We start from the raw sequence: 26,101 nt of genomic DNA on the forward strand, positions 1-26,101 counted from the left end.
CAATTATACTCAGTTATTCTTATTAGCTAAGGAAATATAATAGAACCGTAAGGAGTATCTTTCACCAAAATAAGTCAAGTGTTGGGGAGAATGTGGTATCCCTGGAACTCATGTACTACCAGTAAGAGCACAAACTGATATAATTACTTTGGAACAGGATGGCATTATCTAGTAAAATGGAACAGACATGCCATAACCTAGCACCTGCATTTGTAGGTCAATACCCTAAGAGAAAACCATGAAAATGTGTTACAACATTTAAACTAGCACTGTTCATAACATGTTAGGAGTAAAACTGATCAAGTGTGATAGTTTATACCATGAAATACTACTTATTTAGCTTTAAAAATATACTGCTACAAAGATGGATTAATCTTGAAATGATAAAAGTTAGAAAGAATTACTAACAGTATGAGTCCATTTACCTGAAGTTTAAAAACAAACAAAATATATTGTTTAAAGTAAATACAAGGAAAAATAAAGGATCACAAACATAAAATCCAAGACAGCAATTTACTGTGGAAAGGACAGCAATTTACTGTGGGAAGGAAGTAGTGAGGTACAATCAGCAGGATTAAAAAAAAAAAAAAAAGAAAAAAAAGAAAACAGGACACAGAAGGGGCTTCAAAGGTAATGGCAACTTTTATTCCTTAAGCAATGTGAATATTTTATAAACATTCTTTAAAATATTCGCCTATGATTTCCATTTTTATATTTTTATTTAACTTTTTTTGAGACACGGTCTCACTTTGTTGCCCAGGCTGGAGTACAGTGGCGCAATCTCGGCTTAATGCAACCTCTGCTTCCTGGGCTCAGGTAATCTTCCCACCTTAGCCTCCCAAGTAGCTGGAAACACAGGCACGCACCACCACGCCTGTGGTGGTGCTAATTTTTGTAGAGATAGGGTTGCGCCATGTTGCCCAGGCTGGTCTTGAACTCCTGGGCTCAAGTGATCCTTCCACCTTAGCCTCCCAAAGTGCTGAAATTTTAGGTGTAAGACATCATGCCCAGCCTCACCTATGATTTTTAAATTCTTCTGTATGCATGTTTCATTATCTTTTTTTTTGGACACTCTTAAATTTGATTGTGAAGGGAAAGAAAGCAACAGGGTGGTAGCAGAACTGAGGCAGAGGCAGGTGTTTGTTAGGAGAAACTTCTGCATATGTAAATATTGAAGAGAAGGATAAAGGTGAGAGAAAGGTGGTGATAAATGAAATTGTAAAATATCTGAGAAAGAACAGATCAGCTAGATGCTGAGTACAGAATTAGAGACTTTACAAGGGATTGTGTTTTCAATGGGTGTTACTCTGTACAGGAAAAAACATACATTTTTAAAAATTAAAATCACCCCTTAATCTCACCATGCAGTGATCTCCTTGGGGCTGTGATTTTTCTTTCCATGAATCTGTATTTTCTAATATTCAACAATAAACATGTGTAAAGTATTTTTTTAAATAAAAATATGATCATGCTGACAACAATGTGGCAGATGTACTGGAGAAGTTAAGACTGAAGGCAGGGAAGACAGGCTGAAAACTACTAGAAAAAAATTACATTTGAGACATTACTAATGAACAACTGGAGGAATCAAAGGACTTACTTAGGATGCAGAATGAACGAGATTTGGTGACAACTGGATGTGCAAAGTGAGAAAGAGAAGAAATGAGGCTGACCCCAGAGTATTAGTCTGGATCGATGACAGTGTTCCTAACTATAAAAGAAACACAGGAAGAAGCTAGACATGGTGGCTTCTTGGCCTGTAATCCCAAGTACTTGAGAGGCTGAGGCAGGAGTTCAAGACCAGTCTGGGCAACACAGTAAGACCCAGTCTTTTTTTTTTTTTTTTTTTTAAAAAAAAAAAAAAAAAGAAAAGGTGGAGGAAGGGAAGATAAAAAGAAAGGGGGAAGGAAAAAGGACGGATGGGGAGAAAGAAGAAAGGAGAGGGAGGGGAGAGGAAAGAGGAGCAATACAGATAGCTGGTCTGTTTATGAAGGGTTGGAGGCAACTTAGATTAAGTGGACCTGACCAGTTCAAGTTTCCTGTGAACATTCAGATTGACAGAACAAAACAACGGAACCAGCCAGAAATGAACAATGACTATTCCCTTTAAATAGAGCTGCCCTCTTTAGGGTGGGTATGCTGTCTACCAAGAATCCAATGTATGTACATGTACCTTAAACCTGCTTGGCTCCAAGAGGCAGAGTTTACAACCCTAGAATCAAATTTTAATTTCTCAAGCTAGTTCAGAAGTTACCTGTCTAGTATTCAGGAAATGAACACTCCAAATAAAATATTTGTTTTCTGGAAACCTTGACTCAGAATGAAATAAAATACAGTTCTGTATCTTTCTCTCATTGATCCCTGCATTTCATGCCATAGATGAAAAGCAGTAATTAGCACTAACCCTGACGGAGTTAATGTTTCATTTAAGCCAACCATTTTTATTTTACTTTGAAAGAATAAATTTTTTTTCTTGTAAAAAATACAATTCAAATTTTTTTACCTTCCAGGTTTCGGCAGGCTTAGCTACCTTCAAAGATTCTGATATATATAAATTAAGAGTTACATAAATGTCATAAAGCATGTTATGCGGTGAAAAATCTACAGCCAGGGTCTAGCACAAAGTATTAAATACACTGAATAAAATGACTGATAATGCCACCTTCAAAAGGTGGGAAGTTTGATTTGACCAACAAATTGAACTACAAATCTCACAAAATAACTATGTAAACTATGTATTAGTATACTAGGGTATGTCATGTCATGTATTTCTTCAAAATGTAACCAAAATGCATACTTTAAGACTGTGAGTTAGGTGCTGTAAGGGATATTCTATGGTCTGAACATTTATGTCCCTCCAAAATTCATATGCTAAAATCTAATTCCCAAGGTATTAGAATTAAGAGGTGGAGCCTTTGCGAGGTGATTAGGTCATAAGGGTGGAAAACTGGTGAATGGGATTAGTGCCTATAAGAAGGCAGAGAGCTAATTTGCCTTGCTGCCATGTGAAGACACAGTCAGAAGGTGCCATTCTGGACTACTGAATCTGCTGGCACCCTGGATCTTGGACTTCCCAGCCTCCAGAACTGTAAGGATTAAATTTCTGTTGTTTATAATTACTCGGTCTAAGGTACTGAGGTATAACAGCCTGACAAGAAAGATAAAATAGTTGGTTAGACGGATTATTTATTTGGCAAAGTCTCAGTTGCCCAGGATGGAATACAGTGGTACAATCATAGCTCCCCGCAATGCTCCCGCCTCAGCCTCCCGAGCAACTGGGCTACAGGTGGGTGCCACCATGCCCAGCTAGTTTATTTTTTATAGAGACAGGGTCTTGCTATATTGCCCAGGTTTGGAATGTAACTCCTGGCCTTAAGTGATCCTCCTGCCTCGGCCTCAAAATGCACTGGGATTAGAGGTGTGAACCATTGCACCTGACCCAACAAGATGTATTTAATTGGAAACTCAATCTCTGATTTGTGGGAGTGTATAACACATGCAACTTTGGATAAGTAACAATGTGTACCTTAGTATCTTCATAATCAAATACCTCAGATTGTTTTTGAAAGAATACAATGAGATGGGCTGGCAGATACAACTATTTTCAAGTTTAAAGTTCCAAATAAACACATTAAAGTAGTATTAATATTCACAGATGACAATAAGGAAAAAAATAAAATGGGAAATAAAAAGAAATAAAAGATGATCCTAAAACAGTTTACCCTAACCAACTTTCTTATAAAGTAAATAAAGCCGGCATGGTGGGTCATGCCTGTAATCCCAGCATTTTGGGAGGCCAAGGTGAGAAGATCGCTTGAGTCTAGGAGTTCAAGGTCATCCAGGGCAACATAGTAAGACCCCCATCTTTACAAAAAATAAAAAATTAGCTGGGCGTGGTGGTGCACGCTTGTAGTCCCAGCTACACAGGAGGCTGAGGAGGGAGGATCACTTGAGCCTGAGAGGTCAAAGCTGTAGTGAACCCTGACTGTGCCACTGCACTCCAGCATGGGTGACAGCATGAGACTCTGTCTCAAAAAAGAAAGAAAGAAAGAAAAACATTGATTCTATGACTTAGTAACACCATTCTTAAAAATTTATACTAAAGAATACCATAAAATTGGGGGAGGCAATACAAATGCCTAGGAGTAAAAAAAAAAAAAAAAAAAAAAAAAAAGAAACAACAGCTATACAGCTAAGTAGATCATGGCGTATTGTTAGAATAAATATTGATGCTCAACTCTTTACACCAAAAGGCAGCTTCCAGAGCTTTTAAGTTCTATGACTTAAAAAGAAATCTAGGTTAGATCTTTCCTTCTAGTAGATTTAGTCTCAAAGGAATAAACATCTGGTTATTTGTAATATAATGAGCATTATTGTTAGAACACTCTTCTAATAAATCTATTTTTTAGAAAAGATGTACTGCATTGTCACTGCCATTTTTATTGCTGAGGTCAATATTTTCCAGTGAACATAAAATCTAGTTTTCTAATAAACTCATCTCAGATGGATAAAATTGGTACCATAGATTCTCTGAGAACATTTTTCTTCTGTCAAGTAGAGTTCTCTGAAAAGTATGAATTACAAATACAGTTAACCCTTGAATAATTTGAGAGTTGGGGAACCAAGCCCCAAGCAGTCGAAAACTCACATGTAACTTCCAACTCCCCCAAAACTTAGCTACTAATAAACCTGTTGACCAGAAGCCTTATGTTATTTGTCGGTTACATAAAGTCGATTAACATGTTTTGTATATTATATACTGCGTTCTTACAATAAAGTGAGCTAGAGAAAATAAAATGTTAAGAAAATCATAAGGAAGAGAAAATACATTTACAGCACTGGGCTGTATTTATCAATACTGTGAATTTATGTCATCTATTTATAAGATGGAATCATCTATCTGAAATGGTGGGCAACCACAACCGTAAATCTACAGTATGTATCAAGCAGTTCAACTTTTTCTGGCAATGTCATGACTTTGCTCTGCTTCTCTGGAGTACTTCCAGCATCACTAGTGGCATTTTGTATGGATTCCATGGTGTTTGATTCAAAGTTTGCAGTATTGCACTAAAACACAATGAAAAATACACCAGAATAGCGAGAGATCACTTTTTACTGCAATATTCAATATAAAGGCGAGACAAACTGCTCATGCAGAGGGTCATACAGCATGTTAAGTGGATATTCCCAACACTTGAGCTCACAGCAATAGCAACAGAAGGTGATTATGAAATTCTATGCAGTTATGATTTGATACTTCATCTTTATATTCTACTTTTTTTTTTTTTTTTTTGAGACAAGGTCTCACTCTGTCACCCATGCTGGAGTGCAGTGGTGCTATCGTGGCTCACTGCAACCTCCGCCTCACGGGTTCAAGCAATTGTCCTGCCTCAGCCTCCCAAGTAGCTGGGCTTACAGATGCATGCCACCACACCCAGCTAATTTTTTTTGTATTTTTTGGTAGAGACGGAGTTTCACCACGTTGACCAGGCTGGTCTCAAACTCCTGACCTCAAGTAATCTGCCCACCTCGGCCTCCCAAAGTGCTAGGATTACAGGCGTGAGCCACAGCACCCAGTCCTGTTTACATTTCTTGACTGTGAACAGTGCTGTATATGGTCTGTAAGTGTGTAGGTATGAAAGTTTTGTTACCTTCTGGACCCATTTTTTTGGTTAATAAAAAAATCATTTAATTATTAATTAAATCATTATTTATTAAATGATTCTTAAAGTTCCTTTTAGTTTAAAAATCCCAGAACCTAGGTTATTCTACTCATTTTCACAAGTTAAAGCTTTATCAGAAGTCTTTTTACATATTGTTCAGCCTAATTCAATCATGTATCTGTAATTACTTTTCTATAGTTTTATACATAGTTTATATTCTCATTATATTTTAGTACTTTTCTATATTACCTTCGTCTAATGCTATTGTTATTTCCATATATCCAGATCCCTAAACAACTATAATGGTTTAAAATGTTCCAAAAAAACTAAGTAATAAATTTGGTTTTAGTACAAACTGTTTCATAACAAATAAATTAAAACTCATGTAATCATTACCTTGTATCTTGTCCTAATAGATTACCATTTTCAATTTAACATTGTAGGAAACGCTACTCAGTATAAACAATTCCCCCCTCCCCGCTTGCTATCTTTAAACACCCACTTAAACATAGACAAATTATATACACTTACATTTTTTTTTTTTTTTTTGAGATGGAGCCTTGCTCTGTCACCCAGGCTGGAGTGCAGTAGCGCGATCTTGGCTCACTGCAACCTCCACCTCTCAGGTTCAAGCAATTCTCCTGCCTCAGCCTCCCCAGTAGCTGGGATTACAGGCATGTGCCACCAGGCCCGACTAATTTTTGTATTTTTAGTAGAGACAGGGTCTCACCGGTCTGGTCTCAAACTCCTGACCTCAAGTGATCTGCCCACCCTGGCCTCCCAAAATGCTGAGATTACAGGCGTAAGCCACTGTGTCTGGCCACACTTATGCATTTCTAAGCACTATTTACACAGAAGATTTCCATCAGCAGGAATAAATTTTTTTTTTGAGACAGGGTCTTGCTCTATTGCCCAGACTGGAGTGCAGTGGTGCGATCTCAGCTCACTGCAGCCTCTGCCTCCCGGGTTCAAGCCACTCTTGTGCCTCAGCCTCCCAAGTAGCTGGGACTATTGGCATGTGCCACCACACCTGGCTAATTTTTGTATTTTTAGTAGAAAGGGGGTTTTGCCATGTTGGCCAGACTGGTCTCAAACTCCTGGCCTCAAGTGATCCGCCCACCTTGGCCTCCCAAAGTGCTAAGATTATAGACGTGAGCCACCATGCCCAGCCTAAAATCTTAAAATGAACTGCTAACTTTATGGTTCCAGGGTAGTTACTTTGTCAAGCCCAAATACACACATAATAACAAGACAGTTTGGGAAACTTTTTAATTCAAGGAAGAAAGTGATTTGTTTTCTTCTTTATCATGCTCAGGTATACTATACTGTGATTTTAGGGATTTTACCAATACTTTCTCCTGACATACTAGGAGGAAACTTGTATATGCTGGTCAGAGTCATCAACAAGTAGGAAAAAAAATCACATTTAATTCTTATAGGAAGATTTTCTAAGCTGAAAAATACAGCAAAAATGTTTAAACCCTGGCACTTAAGGTAGATAGCAAACTAAAGTATCTCATACATAGAGAACTGACCACAATAAAAATACCAACTTTTTTCACTAGAATAGTTTCAATGTATGTATTCTAAAATATAATGATGTATTATAAAAGATTGCCAAGTATGTAAGAGTATGTAAGATCAGTATTTTGATAAAGAGCAAGTTCAATCTTCTAAGCCTTCTTAAAAACAACTTTTGGGCCGGGTGCAGTGGCTCACACCTGTAATCCCAGCGCTTTGTGAGGCCGAGATGGGCGGATCACAAGGTCAGGAGTTCGAGACCAGCCTGGCCAAGATAGTGAAATCCTGTCGCTACTAAAAATACAAAAATTAGCCAGGTATGGTGGCAGGCGCCTGTAGTCCCAGCTACTCAGGAAGCTGAGGCAGGAAAACTGCTTGAACCTGGGAGGTGGAGGTTGCAATGAGCGGAGATCAAGCCACTGCACTCCAGCCTGGGTGACAGAGTGAGACTCCCTGTCTTAAAAAATAATAATAAATAAAAATAAAAATAAAAAAAAGTTTGCTTCAAAGTTTACATAAATTTGGGCCTCAGTTGCCAAAAGTAGCCATAGAATGATTCTGAGATTTTCAGAATACCTTTAAGCGGCTGGGCATGGTGGCTCATGTCTGTAATCTCACCACTTTGGAAGGCTAAGGCAGGCAGATCACCTGAGGTCAGGTGATTGAGACCAGCATGGCCAACATGGTGAAACCCCATCTCTACTAAAAATCCAAAAATTAGGCAAGGCATAGTGGCTCACGCCTGTAATCCCAGCACTTTGGGAGGCCGAGGTGGGTGGATCACCTGAGGTCAGGGGTTCAAGACCAGCCTGGCCAACATGGTGAAACCCAGTCTCTAATAAAAATACAAAAATTAGTCGGGTATGGTGGTGCACGCCTACAGTTCCAGCTACTTTGGAGGCTGAGGCAGGAGAGCTGCTTGAACCTGGGAGGCGGAGGCTGCAGTAAGCCAAGATTATGCCATTGCACTCCAGCCTGGGTGACAGAGCAAGACTTCGTCTCAAAAAAAAAAAAAAGAGAACATAAAATATATTTATGACAAGTTTCATTCTAAGAAGGAATTAAGAAATATGAAAAGTACAAATACTGATTTATAAAATCAATTTTGACATCCTATGTTGCCAATTCAAGAAATTATCAGTTAAACTTTCAATCATTTTCAATTATTAAAACTACAGCAGCTGAATTTTAAAAAATTCAGTATATTAACTGTTGCCAGTTCATGAAGATTTAAAATAATTTAAAAATATATTTTTAAAAGAAAAATCTGACTTCAGTCATAAACAGATACAAAAAAAAAGTCGTTAGAAAAAGTGCTAAAAAAAAAAAAAAAAAAAAAAAGCATCAGCTAGTACCTTTTAACACTATTTTTACTATTCAGGATCATGGGTAATCCTTTCCAAGCCATCACCATTAACTGTCTTAACTTTCTGTTACTTATACTTATTTTCATCACAAACTTGCAAGGCTTGCAAGGACTGAACCAACCTTCCCTATCATTGGGGGGGGGGGGGGGTGGGGTGTGTGTGTGTGTGTGTGTGTGTGTGTGTGTGTGTGTGTGTGTGTGTGTGTGTGTGTGTGTGTGTGTGTGTGTGTGTGTGTGTGTGTGTGTGTGTGTGTGTGTGTGTGTGTGTGTGTGTGTGTGTGGTGGTTTTTTTGCTTTCTCTTTGGTGAGAGTCTTCTAAACTGAGCAATTTCTTCAAGCACAGCTGACCCTCAACAACACAGGTTTGAACTGCACAGGTCCACTTATACGTGGATTTTCTTCTGCCTTTGTCACTCCTGAGACAGCAAGACCAAACCCTCCTCTTCCTCTTCTCAGCCTACAACAACGATAAAGATTTTTGTGACTAGCTGGGAATGGTGGCTCATGCCTGTAATCCCAGCACTTTGGGAGGCTGAGGCAGGGGGATCACTTGAAGGCCAGAGTTTGAGACCAGCCTGGCCAACATGGTGAAACCTCATCTCTACTAAAAATACAAAAATTAGCTGGGCATGGTGGCGCGAGCCTGTAATCCCAGCTACTGGGGAGGCTGAAGCAGGAGAATCACTTGAACCCAGGAGGTGGAGGCTGCAGTGAGCTGAGATTGCACCACTGCACTCCAGCCTGGGTGACAGAGTACTTAATGAACAGTAAATATATTTTCGCTCACGATTTTCTTAATAACATTTTTTCTCTATCTTATTTTATTGTAAGAATAGAGTATATAATACATATATCACACAAAATATGTGTTAATCAACTGTTTATCTTATAGGTTAGGTTTCCAGTTAACAGTAAGCTATTAGTACTTAAGTTTTTGGGAAGTAAAGTTATATATGGATTTTTGACTGCACAGGTGGTTGGCTTCCTGTTGTTCAAGGGTTAACTGTAAATTAGAAGAATCTGAAGTAAGCTCTGTCATCATGCAAAAGCTGTAACTATGTTTCAGAAACCCAATCTGTATTTCATAGACATTAACAGATGTTCTGTCCTCTGCAACATCTAAAAGAACCAAACACAAACTCCCTATACCAAAATACTCCCATCTCCCCTAAGCACACACAGTTCTACTCTCAGACACACCTTAAAAATAAAACATTTGGAAAAGGAATACCATTTCAGAAATGAGGAAAAGTATACAAAGACACAACACATTTGAGTTTGGAAAGAAAGCAATCACATAATCTTACTATCAATGAAGCAAACCTAAAATTACTTGCTAAATTACTTGCTGTCAGTAAGGGTTACATACAGGAAGCTTAAGAAAAAATCTACTACCGGGGGCAGGGGGCTGGGGAAGAAAAGATACTCTCATTGAAGCATTATCTGCAAAGTGAAAGAATTACCAACCAAATATTAACTGGGCTGAAAGACGTGTATCATTAACAGGAAGCTTACCCTGATTTTTAAATGCTGTATAAATTTTCCTTTTCAACCCAATTCTTTACTTTCTCTAACTGGGACAAGGCAGAAGCAAAAGATAGACAGCAATGGAATCAGAGATAAGGCAAGAAGGCAATATACTCAACTGTGTTTTCCTATCACTTCTGGCCTATTTTGAAAACAGTACTATTTATCTTTGTTCTATTTATTAACCCAGAAAACATTTGAGTGATGATTGCCAGTAAGCACTGCCCTCATTGAGTTAAAAATCTAATAAAGACAAAGTGTCTTTATAATAGCTACAAGGCAGAAGTGAAAAACCCTATGAAAGAGGTAAAACATGATATGGGGGCACACAAGGTACTAAAAAGTATGTACAGCTGTGAGGATGAGGCTAAGGTTGGTGGATTTATGATGTCAAAGTATTGAGTTACAAAGAACTAAAATGGATTTTGAGTAAAATTTGAATTCAGGAAGAAAGTTCAAAGAGTGGAGGGGCTAACTACATTACCTGCTAGGTAAGTTTTAAAAACAAACAAAAAACCTAGGAACAACAAAAAAACAAGACGGGGAGCTATCGAAACTGCCCAGAATTCAAAATGAAAGTTCAGGCTAGACATGGTGGCTCACGCCTGTAACCCTAGCACCTCAGGAGGCCAAGGGAGGAGGATCGCTTGAGGCAGAGTTTGAGACCAACCTGGGCAACATCACAAAAAATTTTAGAAATTAGCTGAGCATGGTGGCATGTACCTGTAGTCCTAGCTACTTGGAAGACTGAGGCAGAAGGATCCCTTGATCCTAGAAGTTCAAGGTTACAGTTAAGGTACAGTTGTACTACTGCATTCCATCCTGGGCAACAGAGTGAGGTCCTATTTCTAAAAAAATAATAAAAATAAAATGGAAATTCAACATAAAAAGTCACTAATAATAGTTGGTAAATATTCCTAGCAAGTAAAGGATACTGACAGAATCTCCACATATGCAGCAATATCCATAAGGACAAGAGACATATAAGCCCAGGGGCCAGAGTCATAAACAACTTGATTCTCAAGAATTTTAGTGGACTGGTAAGTTCAGCATAGGTTGTAGAATGAGAGATACAAGGACTAGCAATAATAATGACCCCAATGAAGGGCAAAAAGACTTAAAAACAAGAATATCATTCCAAGTACCTAGAAAGGACTACTCTTGGTACTGGGCCCTGATATGGTTTGATACAGGCCCCTAAGATTACTTCTGCTGTTATTTTTTGTAGAGATGGAGTCCTTCCATTGCTCAGGATGGTCTCAACTCCTGACTCCAAGCAATCCTCCCACCTGGGCCTCCCAAAGTGCTGAGATCCCAGGCATGAGCCGTCATGACCAGCCCAGATTATGTTTTAAATGAGATTTTTATGCATATTCAACTCCAACGATTCATGATATAATAAAATATTTTTAAATTTTGTTTAGGTGGACTCTGGCCATTAAAGAATCACTGAGCTCATAACTGAGCCTATGGAACCGCCCCATAGCCACATCTTAATGTACTCAGTTCACTAAAACTGCTCCACAAAAAACTCTCATGACAGACACTTTGTTTGTTGTATAAAATAGCCATCAAACAAAACATTTTACTAAAGCTGATAAGACAGTCAATAAGTGCTCAGATATGTACAGGAAATGGGTGGTCTTTGACAGAACTATGATTATGTAGGAACAAAACCAATATAGATATTTCCAATCTCGAATTTGATTCTTAAATCTTTCAAGAGGATTAAACTTTGAAATGTCTCCTGAACTCTAAAACAGGTACAAGGAGATGTATTACAACTTACCCAATTTACATAATTGGCACACCTAAATTCCTGCATTGTAGTGAAGATGAATCTACAACTTTGGCTGCACATTAAAATTACCTGAAGGCCAGGTGCAGTGGCTCATGCCTGTAATCCTAGCACTTTGGGAGGCCAAGACGGGCAGACCATGTGAGGTCAGGATTCGAGACCAGCCTGGCCAACATGGTGAAACCCGTCTCTATTAAAAATACAAAAAATAGCCAGGCATTGTGGTGAGTGCCTGTAATCCCAGCTACTTGGGAGGCTGAGGCAAAAGACTCACTTGAACCTGAGAGGCGGAGGGTGCAGTGAGCCGAGATCATGCCAGGGCACTCCAGCCTGGGTGACAGAGACATCATCTCAACAACAACAACAAAAAGAATTACCTGAAGAGCTAAGAAAAATTACAATACCCAGGATGCATTCCAGAGCAATTAAATCATAACCTGGGGATGGTATTTCTTTAAAGTTTCCCAGGTGATTTCGATGTGATATCAAAGTTGGAAACCACTGGTTGGAACTGCATGGTTAACTCAAAAAAAAAAAAAAAAAAAAAAAAAAAAGGAGGACGGTATGATCTACAGTAGAAAATGAAAGCAGAATCAAACAAGAAACCTGGATGTATCAACATTACCTTTTACTAGTTTTAACTGGACTTCAATACTTCCAAATCAAAAGTATACTGAAACTTAAATCAAAATACAGTTGGGCACAGTGGCTCACGCCTGTAATTCCAGCACTTTGGGAGGCTGAGACAGGCAGATTGCTTGAGGTCAGGAGTTCAAGACTAGCCTGGCCAACATGGCGAAACCTCGTCTCTACTAAAAATACAAAAATTAGCCAGGCATGGTGGCGCATGACTGTAATCCCAGCTATTTGGAAGGCTAAGGCATGAGAATCACTTGAACCTGGGAGGTTGCAGAGAGAAAAGATCATGCCACTGCACTGGGTGACAGAGTGAGACTGTCTCTAAAAAAATTTTTTTTAAATTAAAATACAGTCATTTCTCATTATTCACAGTAGTTAAGCTCTCTACAAAGTTGTGGCAAACACTAAATTAGTAAATATGGAATCCATAGTTAGAGGAAATATAGGGTTAGATTCCTGCCAGCTTCTGGTCACATTATTTTCTTCAACCAATCAAAAGTAACTTGTTTGTGTTTGTCTAAAGACTTTCTTTTTTGAGACACAGTCTCGCTCTATGGCCCAGGATGGAGTGCAATGGCATGATCTTGGCTCACTGCAACCCAGCCTCCACCTCCTGGGTTCAAACAATTCTCCTGCCTCAGCCTCCTGAGTAGCTGGGATTACAGGTGCATGCCACCATGCCCAGCAGATATTTTTTTTGGGGGGGTGGGGGCGAGGGGATATTTTTAGTAGAGATGAGGTTTCGTCATGTTCAGGCTGGTCTCAAACTCCTGACAAGTGATCCACCTACCTCAGCCTCTCAAAGTGCTGAGATTACAGGAATGAGCCACCATGCCCGGCTTCTTATTTACTATATATTGTTGATTAATATCAAACTCACAGCCAAAAGCACTATAACACATGCCTGAACAAATTTTCTCCAAAAGGCACAGCACAGCCTTCACGTATACAAAGGAACACTAGACAGCACATAAGTTAAAGCGAAATTACCAACAAAAAGCACAAAAAAGTGAAATAATGTGGCACAAAATAGACCTCAAAAAGTCTTGTTTGACCTCAGCTAGGAGTGTGTGCATAGAATGACAAATTCTTCACTGCTCTTTAAGTGTGCAAACGGCAAAAACAAAAAACAAAAAACAAACAAAAAAAAGCACTGCAAGTATCAATTTTAGGGTTACAAATAAGTGTTACGAAGACGTGAATTCACAAATACGGAATTCGTGAATAATGAGGCTGGACTATAGAAACAAATCAAGGTAACCTAAACTAATTGTTATAAAGAAATGAATTCTATGTCTGTAACCCCAGCACTTTGGGAGGCTGAGGCAGGAGGACTGCTTGAGCCCAGGAGTTCAAGACCAGCCTAGGCAACATGGCAAAACCTCATCTCTACCAAAAATACAAAAATTAGCCAGGCGTAGTGGTGTGCACCTGTAGTCTCAGTTACTCAGAAGGCTGAGGTGGGAGAATCGCTTGGGTCCAGGAGGCCAAGGCTGCAGTGAGCCGTGACTGCGCTACTGCATACCCTAGCCTGGATGAGAGTGAAACCTTGTCTCAAAACGAACAAAAAATATGCCCAACAAGGTAATTTTCTCCACTAGAATCCTTAAATTGGTTTTCCTAAGAATGTAACAAGTTTTCTTTTATCAGATCTCTCTCTATATTTTTAAAACCTATTACTCGATTTCCTTAATATATATGTTCCTTTCATGTAGTACAAAAGACTATTTTAATTTTAAAATTTTTAAAATTTTATCTTATGGACTATCACTAATCATAAAATGCAGCAATATTTAAAGAAAAGGCAAGGTGGTTAGACTAGATGACACCTGAGATGCCCTCTGGCTCAAAGATTTTGTAAGTCTAAAGACTGAAGTTGATAACGCCTCTTTCAATTACAATAAAGGCTTACAGGTGAACACAAAAATATTCTCAGCAGACCAGGAGCGGTGGCTCACGCCTGTAATCCCAGCACTTTGGAAGGCCAAGGCAGGCGGATCATGAGGTCAAGAGATCAAGACCATCCTGGCCGACATGGTGAAACCCCGTCTCTACTAAAAATACAAAAATTAGCCGAGTGTGGCAGCACGCGCCTGTAGTCCCAGCTACTCGGGAGGCTGAAGCAGGAGAATTGCTTGAACCCGGGAGGCGGAGGTTGCAGTGACCCAAGATCGTACCACTGCACTCCAGCCTGGTGACAAAGCGAGCCTTGGTCTTAAAAAAAAAAAAAAAATATATATATATATATATATATATACACTTAGTAATATTTTATACTACAATCACATTTTTTAGTAGTAGGACTGCAATATAAATTCTTATCTGAGGAACAGCTCTCCACTCACCCAGAGAACCTGAATCCAACTTGATACTATCAAACCTGATGGACTCTCAGCTTGGTCCTATACAACTTCAAATGGAAAACAAGTTGTCATATTAATACTATGAAACTAAATAATCCCTACATTATATGCAAAAATGAATTCAAAATGAATCAAAGACCCAAATGTAAAAGCTAGAATTATTATATTTTCAGAAAAAAACAGATGCAAATCTCCATCACCCCCTGGATTAGGCAATGATTTCTTAGATATGACACCAAATACACAAAGAAAAAAACATAAATTTTGCCAAAATTAATTTCTGTGCTTCAAATGACACTATCAAGAAAATGAAAACACAGCCCACAGAAAAAAAGGAAATTGGCTGGGTGCGGTGGCTCATGCCTGTAATCCCAGCACTTTGGGAGGCAGAGGTGGGCAGATCATGAGGTCAGGAAATCGAGACCAAAATCAGCTAGGTGTGGTGGCAGGCACCTGTAGTCCCAGCTACTCAAGAGGCTGAGGCAAGAGAATCGCTTGAACCCATGAGGCAGAGGTTGCAGTGAGCCGAGATCACGCCACTGCACTCCAGCCTGGCGACAGAGCGAGGCTCCATCTCAAAAAAAAAAAAAAGAGGAAATTTTTGCAAATGTAATAAATAATGTCTAATAAAGGACATGTAGTCTAAATATATAAAGAATTCTTATAATTCAACAAAATGACAACAAAAGGACCAGGTGTGGTGGCTCACACCTGTGATCTCAGCATGTTGGGAGGCTGAGGCGGGTGGATCACTTAAGGCCAGGAGTTTGAGACCAGCCTGGCCAATATGCAAAACCCCATCTCTACTAAAATATAAAAACTAGGGCCGGGTGCAGTGGCTCACGCCTGTAATCCCAGCACTTTGGGAGACTGAGGCGGACGGATCACGATCTCAAGAGATAGAGACTATCCTGGCCAACACAGTGAAACCCCGTCTCTACTAAAAATACAAAAATTAGCTGGGCATGGTGGCACACGCCTGTAGTCCCAGCTACTCGGGAGGCTGAAGCAGGAGAATCGCTTGAACCTGGGAGGCAGAGGTTGCAGTGAGCCGAGATCACGCCACTGCACTCCAGCCTGGCAACAGGGTGAGACTCTGTCTCAAAAAAAAAAACAAAAAACAAAAACGAAAAAATTAGCCAGGCGTGGTAGCACGTGCCTGTATTCCCAGCTACTCAGGAGGCTAGGGCAGGAGAATTGCTTGAACCTGGGAGGTGAAGGTTTCAGTGAGCCAAGATCATGCCACAGCCACTCCAGCGTGAGTGACAGAGTGAGGCTCCGTCTCAGAAAAAAAAAAAAGAAAAAAATTTTTAATGGGCAAAAAATGTGAATAGATATTTCTCCACTGAAATACCAATATGCACAAGACAAGACACTTAATACATCATTAGTCATTAGTGAAATGCAAACCAAAACCACAATGAGATGCCACTTCACACTAGGATGCTATCATCAAAAAATCACCACAATAAACACTGGTCAAACACAGAAATTGGAGTTCTAGCACACTGCTCACAGGAATGCATAATGCTGCAGTTGCTGTGGAAAAGTTTGGCAATTCCTTAGTGTGGTATTGCGATTTACAACAAGAAATATATATTTGGTCTTCATCTAGCTCTTAAAACCCTTGGAATCTTGGAAGTTATAAATATCCTTTTATATGTTAATACCATGACTGGTGGCTGGGGCTCCTGGAGAGCCTCAGAATGGGGACTGGCAGCCAAAGGAACCAACCATGTGATTAGAGGGTGGAAACATTCGGCCCCACCCCATCAATCTTTGGGGAAGAAGGGAGGGGCTCAGGGTTGAATCGAACACCAATAGCCAATGATTTAATCAATCATGCCTAAGTAATGAAGCCTTATAAAAACCCAAAAGGACAGTTTGGAGAACTTTTGAATTGGTGAATAAGAACATAGCCACATACCCCACGAGGCCAAAGGCTCCTGGGTTCATGACCCTTACAAATCTCACATATGCATAGCTTCATCTGTCTGTTCAATTGTATCCTTTAAAATATCCTTTGTAATACACTGGCAATTGTGAGTATACTGTCTTCCCCGGTTTCTGTGAGCCGATCTAGCAAATTAATGAACCCAAGAAGGGGGTTGTGGGAACCTCCAATTTGTAGCCAAGTCGGACACAAGTTGTGGGTAACCTGGGAACCTACAACTTGTGACTGGTGTCTAAAGTGGGGGCCAGTCCTGTGAAACTGAGCCCTTAACTCTGGTTAGTGCCAGAAATGAATTGCAGAACACCCAGCTGGTGTTGAAAAATTGCTTGGTGTGGAAAAAAAAACCCCCATATCTGGTGTCAGAAAAGGAGAATCAAGTGTTGTGGGCGAGTACATAAGAAAAATCATTGTTTTTTCTCTATAGACTTAGTTAAAACACAGAGTTACTGTATGACCCATTTGTTCAACATTTACTGAGGTCCTTCTACAAGCAAGGTATATTAACAAAAACAAATTAAAACACAAGCCTACATAAAAATTTGTACATATATGTTCACGGCATTATTCATACTAACTAAAAAGGGGAAACAATCCAAACTGTCAATTAATCCATTGATGAATGAAAACAGGAAACACAAATATCTGATATTTAAATAACTGGTGAATGGATAAACTGCGGTATAACCAAAAAATGGGCCATTCTTGGCTACGAAAAGGAATAAGTATTCATACAAGCTACAACATGGATGAACCTCAGAAACATTATGAACTGGGCATGGTGGCTCAGGCCAGTCATCGCAACACTTTGGGAAGCCTAGGCAGGAGGGGTGCTGAGACTGGGAGTTTCAAGATCAGCCTCGGCAACACAGTGAAACTGTCTATATAAAAGTTTTTTTAAGGCCAGGCACAGTGGCTCATGCCTCTAATCCCAGCACTTTGTGAGGCCGAGGTGGGCGGATCACGAGGTCTAGTTCAAGACCAGCCTGGCCAACATGGTTAAACCCCGTCTCTACAAAAATACAAAAATTAGCTGGGCACAGTGGCTCACACCTGTAATCCCAGCACTTTAAGAGGCCGAGACAGGTGGATCTCTGGAGGTCAGAAGTAAGAGATCAGATTGGCCAACATGGTGAAACCCCGTCTCTACTAAAAATACAAAAATTAGCTGGGTGTGGTGGCGCACGCCTGCAGTCCCAGCTACTCGGGAGGCTGAGGCAGAAGAATCGCTTGAACCTGGGAGATGGAGGTTGCAGTGAGCCGGGATGGTGCCACTGCACTCCAGTCTGGGAGACTGGGCAAGACTCTTGTCTCAGGGGAAAAAAAAAAAAAAAAACTACAAAAATTAGCCGGGTATGGTGGTGCATGCCTGTAGTACCAGCTACTAGGGAGGCTGAGGCAGGAGGATCGCTTGAACCCAGGAGGCAGAGGTTGCAATGAGCCTATGGTGCCACTGCACTCCAGCCTGGGTGACAAAATGAGACCCTGCCTCACCTGTCTCAAACAAACAGCTAAGTGAAAAGAAGCCACTCTCACAAAATACCCAGAATAGACCAATCCAGAAACAAAAAATAGAAGAGTGGTTTCCAGACACTGGGGAAAGGGGGAAATAGGAAGTGACTGCTAATGGATAAGGAGTTTCTTTCTAGGGTGATGAAAATGTTCTGCAAACAGCAGTGATGGTTCTGAACGTACTAAAATCCACTGAATTGTATACTTCAAAAGGGTAAGTTTTATGACATGTGGATTATATTTCAATTGGAAAAACTGTGCATTAAAAGGATGTCAAAATGGATGTTAATAGCTCACAATTTTATTTGACTAATTCTCAAGTTTTGAAGAGGATTGGCAAAAAACACACACTTACTGGAAACCATACTTCCACCCTCCTTCCTGTGGTCTGAAAATACAAAGAAAGACCTCATGTAACACATGGTCATAAAGGAAATCTATTTTTTCCATTGATAGCTAGTGCAGGGACTAGAAATCGGGGAAAAAAAAAAAGACAAAAGCATCTAGTAGAGTTAGCTTAAAATGGGAAACATAGCATTAAAAGATAACTCACCAATTCCAAAGATCCAGGAAATGAAATAGCCTGTTTTTATCATCCCTATTTTATATTTGGGGGTGGGAGGTTACACAGCTATTAAACAACAAAACTAGAATTCAAACCCAAGGTTATCTGATTCCAAAAGCTGTGCTCACTTATTCATTTATTCAACATTTACTGAACCCTCCTACATGTCAGGCACTAGGTTACATCCAAGAAAATAGTAAATAAGCTAATTAATAAATAGCCAAAGGTATGAAGAATTTATCAAGGTAAAGGAAATTATTAGTGCTGGGATGGGAGAGCTATTTTATATTGGGTAGTCAGGAAGGGCTCTCTTAAAAAAAAAAAAAAAAGATATTTGAACAAAGCTCTGAGTGAAAAGAAAAAAAAAAAAAAAAAGGAAGCCATCCAGATCATCCAGATGTGTGAGAAGAGCATTCCAAACAGAGAAAACAACAAGCAGAAGTAGCAAGGAGGCCAATAAGGCTACAGAGACATGAGTACCTGGGAGAGGTTAAGGCCTCCTAGGCTATAACATGAATTTTGGATTATATTCTGAGGAAGAGAGGGAAGTCATAGTAGGATTATGAGTGAAATGACATGACTTTTGTTTAGAAAGAATCTATTGGGAATCTAAAGAGATAAGTAAACGGATGAGGGCAGAAGTAGGAAAACCAGTATGACACTGCTAATATAATCCAGGCAAGAAATGAGGATGTCATCTGTATTTACATCAGGAATTCAGAAAAACAGTTGAATTCTGGATATATTTTGAAAGCAGAGCAGATAGAAATTTGCTAATGGTTTGACTGTAGGGTGGAATGAACCCAAGGTTTCTGGCTGAGCAAATGGAATGTAGTTGCCTATATACCAACATGGGCAATAAATACTACAGAAAACAAGTTTGGGTAAGATAAATAAAAAATGCAGTTTTATATGTCTATCTATCTGCTAATCTGTTTTTGTCTTACCCACTACACTCCATAATGATTTTTGTGCAATATAGCTTTTTAAAAAGTAGTGAAACAGGACCTGAATTTGGGTCTTTTGATTACAGAGCCTGTGTTCTTTATCTCTAATGAAGTTTTAAAAAAGCAGCTAAATGAAAGTAGAGTCTTTTCTTAGAATAAAACAACTCAAAAGCATGCACTGTTTCTTGGTGATCCAACTACATTCACAAATAAAGGCTTTCAAATGAGGACACTTTAATACCTGATAAACATGAACAAGTATTTTGCAGATACTACTCATAATGAAGCAGACAGCAATAATATAAAGATGGAATAAAATTCATCTAACAAATGCTTAATTTAGGTAAATACTAAGGAGAACTATATTTTCAGAGAGATGCCAGATCATCCCACTTTTTTATTTTTATATATATTTTTTGAGACAGGGTCTCACTCTGTCAGCCATGCTGGAGTGCAGTGGCACTTTATTTTTTATTTTTATATAAATTTTTTGAGACAGGGTCTCACTCTGTCACCCATGCTGGAGTAGAGTGGCACAATCCTGGCTCACTGTAGCCTCGAACTCCCTGAGCTCAGGTGATCCTCCCACCTCAGACCCCCAAGTAGCTGGGACCTGTACAGGCATGTGCTACCACACCCAGTTAATTTTTGTCCCACGCTGGGATCATCCCACCTTAAAAACTCTCCTTGATAATGAAGATTATCTTTGAAGGCCAGGCGCGGTGGCCGGCCTTGAAGGATAATCTGATATTACTTTCTCATTTAGATTTCCTGCTTCATTAAGGCAGGAAAAAATACTTTCCCTCTATCCCTTAAATGTGCACACAGTGACTACAGTAAATATTTGTCCATTACTTAACACTTCAAAAAGCATTCCTAAATAGCAAATTCTGCATTAGTTTAATTCTATTTTAGGTCAGTCTATTAAGCAATTCTATAATAGTAAGGTTCAGTACCTATAAAGGAATAATTTAAAATTCATATTTATATAATATACCAAAAAAGTGGCTTATTTTCTTGCTGCATGTGTTTGCCATAACTGTAATGTTCTTCATAGTATCTTCATATTCTTTATAAAAGAGGAAGTCAACTAACCTAAGTTCATTCTAATAGAGACGTAGCAGTAACTGCTGGTAAGTATGTACTTATTTGGAAAGTGACTTACTCAAAATTACACAGTAACTGAGTAGTGAAGCTAGGATTAGAAACTAAGCTCTGAAATCTGTTGATGCTGTGAAGGTGTAAGTAATGAACACAGTTTGGCATCACAGAGAAATCACTGGTGTAATTATGTAACTTTTCAGTCAAGAATTAAGCATTTACTAAACTACTTTATAGTTTTTATAGCTTAAAAAAAAAGAAGAAGAAATATTCCTGAGTTTATAACACAAGGTTACTTTATGTATCAAATTTTAAAAAGATGTTCTCATGTGTATACTTGTGTACTGAGTAAAATTATAATGGTAAATTTTTACTGTTCAAAGATAATCCTTTTTTTTTTCCTTTTTTTTTTTTAGCTGGAGTCTCACTCTGTCGCCCAGGCTGGAGTGCAGTGGCATGATCTCCACTCACTGCGAGGCGCCTCCGCCTCCTGGGCTCAGGGGATTCTCCTGCCTCAGCTTCTCAAATAACTGTGATTACAGATGCGCTCTACCACGCCTGGCTAATTTTTTTTGTATTTTTAGTAGAGACTAGGTTTCACCATGTTGGCCGGGCTGTCTCGATCTCCTGACCTCAGGTGATCCACTCACCTCAGCCTCCCAAAGTGCTGGCATTATAGGCTTGAGCCACCATGCTGGCCCATTTTCTAACTTTTCATTATGTTGTAACCCTTTCATACTGACATCAACAAACAGAGGTATCTAACTGTCAAGACAACATGACTACTGTAACAGTAATGTCTGTAAGAGTCCATATTCCATCTCTCTCAATCACTATAGCCAATTACTTTAGCAAAGAGCGGTGGGCTGGGGGCAATGGCTCATCCTGTAATAATCCCAGCACTTTAGGAGGCCAAGGTGGGCAGATGGCTGAGTCCCGGAGTTCAAGGCCAACTTGAGCAACAGCGAAAAAACCCATCTCTACAAAAAATACAAAAATTAGCCAGGCATGGTGGCGTGTCTATAGTCCCAGCTGCTTGGGAGTCTGAAGTGGTAAGATCACCTGAGCCTGGGACGACAAGGGTGCAGTGAGCCAAGACCGCATCACTGCACTCCAGCCTGGGTGACAGAGTGAGACCCCGTCTCAGAAAGAAAAAATTTTAAAAGCTGTGAATGATCCAAAATAATGCATTATTTCTAAGTCTGAAAATAAGCACACATTCATACTTTATCTCCTGTTATTAAATCTCAATCTCCTTCCATCCCTCCAAATTGACAGTAACAGTCTAAGACCCAGCTAGGTAAGAGAGGAAGTAAATGCAGAAAATTCACAAGGGTAATTCAACTGACCATTTCTCTCAATTATATCACTGTTTTTAGAGTTGACAAACATCAACTACTATGCACTGACTTTCTAAGATCTTAAGACACAACGTAACAGGAGGTTGTATCTAAAATTAACAATTCTAGAATGTCAAATTAGAAAATTATACAGGGTATACATTAAAATTGCTAATTTAGGAGAAGTCTGAATGAAGCAGTTAAATTCTAAAATCAGAAATTATATCCAGGAGGTCAAGTATTTCATAACATTAAATAATCCATAGGAAAGAAAAAAAGGTTATAAAATTTCAAAAAATGGCCGGGCGCGGTGGCTCACGCCTGTAATCCCAGCACTTTGGGAGGCCGAGGCGGGCAGATCACGAGGTCAGGAGATCGAGACCATCCTGGCTAACACGGTGAAACCCCGTCTCTACTAAAAATACAAAAAATTAGCCAGGCGAGGTGGCAGGCGCCTGTAGTCCCAGCTACACGGGAGGCTGAGGCAGGAGAACGGCGTGAACCCTGGGGGTCGGAGCCTGCAGTGAGCCGAGATTGCGCCACTGCACTCCAGCCTGGGTGACAGCGAGACTCCGTCTCAAAAAATAAAATAAAATAAAATTTAAAAAAAGCATTTCACACACACAAAAAATTCAATTTTAGGATTCACCTGAGAAAAGAATACCTCAATACTGCTACACTTTTAAAAATGTTTAGAATCATATAAAAATTCACTTCAATAAAAGAATGCTTCTGCAGTTTGGGGATAAAAGTTTCTACCAAATAATCAGAGTCCCTAAAATGCTGAAACTAAAAATTTGCCACAAGAAACTTTTCATGTAATATTTTAAGATTTTTAGAATTACCAAAATTAAATGTAGATCTGTTTAACTCCTGTCAATTTTAGGTATCGCCACAAATATAACATTCTCTTAATGATGGTTTCTTAAGACTGGGCACATCAGCTCACGCCTGTAATGCCAGGATTTGGGGAAGCCAAGGCAGATGACTGCTTGAGCCCAGGAGTTCCAGACCAGCCTGGGCAACAAAGTGAAACTTGTCTCTACAAAATACAAAAACCTGTAGTCACAGCTACTCAGGAGGCTGAGATGGAAAAGATCCCTTGAGCCCAGGAAGGTTGAAACTGCAGCAAGCCGAGACGGCGCCACTGTACTCCAGCCTGGGTGGCACAGTGAGACCCTGTCTCCAAAAAAGAAAAGGTTTCTTAAAACATAATTTAACTGTAATCTTACTTGGTGATACATTACTTTTTTCTAGGAAGAAACAATAGGAAGGAAAAGAAAAAAAGAAAATGAGTAAAGAATGTCTCAAAGGGATCACATACGTCTGAAAACCACTATCTTGAATTGTATATGGCAGAACTCTAGCAATATTAGGGAGTAGAGCGTCCCCAGCATTTACAGGTGGGCCAGAATATTGATCTCCCATCATGAGGAGCTGCCTGCCAGGTGCTTCTAGCCTCCCAATCTCACCTACTTTAGCGTACTATCAAAACTTACTTGCTATGTGGGCAGAACCTAAAAGATGTTTGAGACGCACTGACAGAATACATTAAAGCAGTTACTAGCTCAACTTTAAAATACATACTCTCCAATAAGAAATTCAAAGTCTACCCTTACTTGTTTTACTCATTATCAAGTAATGAAATCCCATGTTACATTTGTATAATATAGCATTTAAAAAAAAAATACAGTTCCTCTTAGAGCTTAAGTAACTTCTTCAGCAGCAGCAACATCCTGGTGTGGGTAAGATAAAGAAATCTACTAAAAGCTTTTTGGGTTAAGGACATGGTCATTCCATGTTACAGCTTATTTTTTCCTAATCGAAATCCCCAAATGATCAATTTCCTAGCCTTCTTCCATGTTTTTTCTCCACTGCACTATCACCTTCTAATATAATAACACACTTGGTTGGGTGCAGTGGCGCACACCTGTAATTCTAGTACTTTGGGAGGCCGAGGTGAGTGGATCACCTGAGGTCAGGAGTTCAAGACCAGCCTGGCCAACATAGCAAAACCCAGTCTCCACTAAAAACACAAAAAAATTACCTGGGCGTGGTGGCCAGCGCCTGTAATCCCAGCTACTCAGAAGACTGAGTAAGAAGAATTGCTAGAACCCTGGGAGCGGAGGTTGCAGTGAGCCAAGATCGCACCACTGCACTCCAGCCTGAGCAACACAGCAAGACTCCATCTCAACACAAAAAACAAAAACAAAACACAATTAACTTAAATATGTTGTTCTTATCTGTCTCTTCTTACCAGACTATTTATTATTAAATCCACGAGGGCAGAAATCTTGTCTGCTTTTGTTCATTGCTATAACCACAGCACCTAAATAAGTGTCTGACACATAGAGGTCCCCCAAAAGATAACTGGCTCAGTGAATAAACAAATTTGATAATTTGATTGAAGATTTCTGTACAATCTAGTTGTCTTAAAAGAGCCAAATGTTGCCATTAAGATAGTCAGGATATAAATTCTGTATAACAAAGATACAGAATAACCACACAGAAAGTAGGGTTGTCTTTCAAAAAGCTTGACTTACATATATTAAAATATTCTTAAAGATACTACCAGCAAATCTGCACTAGATATTTTAAAATACAAATAAAAGGGAAAGACTTTTTATTTTAATAAAAATAGGAAGCATCCGTTTTCCATTCCTCTAACCAGAAAACACAGAATAGAGAGTGATAAGATTTTGATGGAACAAGGTGAAGGAAAAACTTAAAAGAGTGGTAAGACAGTCTGAGATAGTGATAGTTAGGGCACAGAAAAATGCACTATTGCACTGTCAATCAAGTATTTGTTTCCAATTCTTAAGACATCATGTAGGCCAGGCACGGTGGCTTACACCTGTAATCCCAGCACTTTGGGAGGCCGAGGCGGGCGGATCACCTGAGTTCGGGAGTTCAAGATCAGCCTGACCAACATGGAGAAAACCCGTCTCTACTAAAATACAAAATTAGCTGGGTGTGGTGGTTCATGCCTGTAATCCCAGCTACTCAGGAGGCTGAGGTGGGAGAATCGCTTGAATTCGGGAGGTGGAGGCTGCGGTGAGCCAAGTTCGCCCCATTGCACTCCAGCCTGGGCAACAAGAGCGAAACTCTGTCTCAAAAAAAAAAAAAAAAAAAAGACACCATGTAAAGTTCAAGTTCAAGATTACCAGCCTCTCTCTTACAAACAAATCTGCCTTTTCCAGATACTAAATCTAACCAGATGACACACTATGTTCTCTTGTCAAATACAAGTGTTGTGGATTTTAATCTTAATGTTTAGCCTCAAATAATGTTTTAATCTTAATACAGATAATAATCTTAAACTTGTCATAAAAAATGTTTTAATCTTAACAGATAAAAATCTTTAAGTGGTAATGTAGCCTATTGCATCTACTGTTCAACTAGCATTCTACAGTTCCTTTTTTGGCCTCAAATGACGAAACTTCTCTAACGTCTCTGGTGAGACTAGTGTAAAGTATAATGTTTCCTGAAATTGTTCCTGTTTTTTCCCTGCACCATTCGTGACATCTCTTCAACTAGAAATGTTACATAAAACTTTTCTGTTCTGCAGGCAAGTCCAGAAGGAGAAGCAAGGTAAAGAGAATATTGTAAGGAAAACAGGTTGAAAGGGGAATAACATAAAAGCACAGGAGTAAATGTGAAGCAAAGCTATATTTGTACAAAAGAGGAAGAAGATGCAGAAAAGGGAAGAAAAACACTTTTAGCAGAGAAAAGAAAAAAAAATGGAGGAGGAACAGAGACTTGCTTCTTCCAGAAACAAAAGCAAAAAACACTTCTAAGAAAACGTGGT

General features: G+C 39.4%; 1 protein-coding gene across 8 annotated transcripts in view; it reads right to left on the reverse strand.

Moving 5' to 3' along the window:
• UBE2W (ubiquitin conjugating enzyme E2 W) overlaps nt 1-26,101 on the reverse strand; it is an 88,448-nt gene that overhangs the window by 60,953 nt on the left and 1,394 nt on the right. For 4 of the 8 annotated variants that reach the window (XM_063668891.1, XM_063668893.1, XM_054498264.2 and 1 more), the window contains exon 2: nt 18,696-18,728. The exons of the other annotated variants lie outside the window; for them this stretch is intronic. In XM_063668891.1, coding sequence (XP_063524961.1) covers nt 18,696-18,728 — 33 coding nt within the window. The remainder of the gene's footprint in view (nt 1-18,695; nt 18,729-26,101) is intronic. 8 annotated transcript variants of the gene reach the window in all.

The sequence above is a fragment of the Pongo pygmaeus genome, chromosome 7 (assembly GCF_028885625.2).
Source record: "Pongo pygmaeus isolate AG05252 chromosome 7, NHGRI_mPonPyg2-v2.0_pri, whole genome shotgun sequence".
NCBI lineage: Eukaryota > Metazoa > Chordata > Mammalia > Primates > Hominidae > Pongo > Pongo pygmaeus.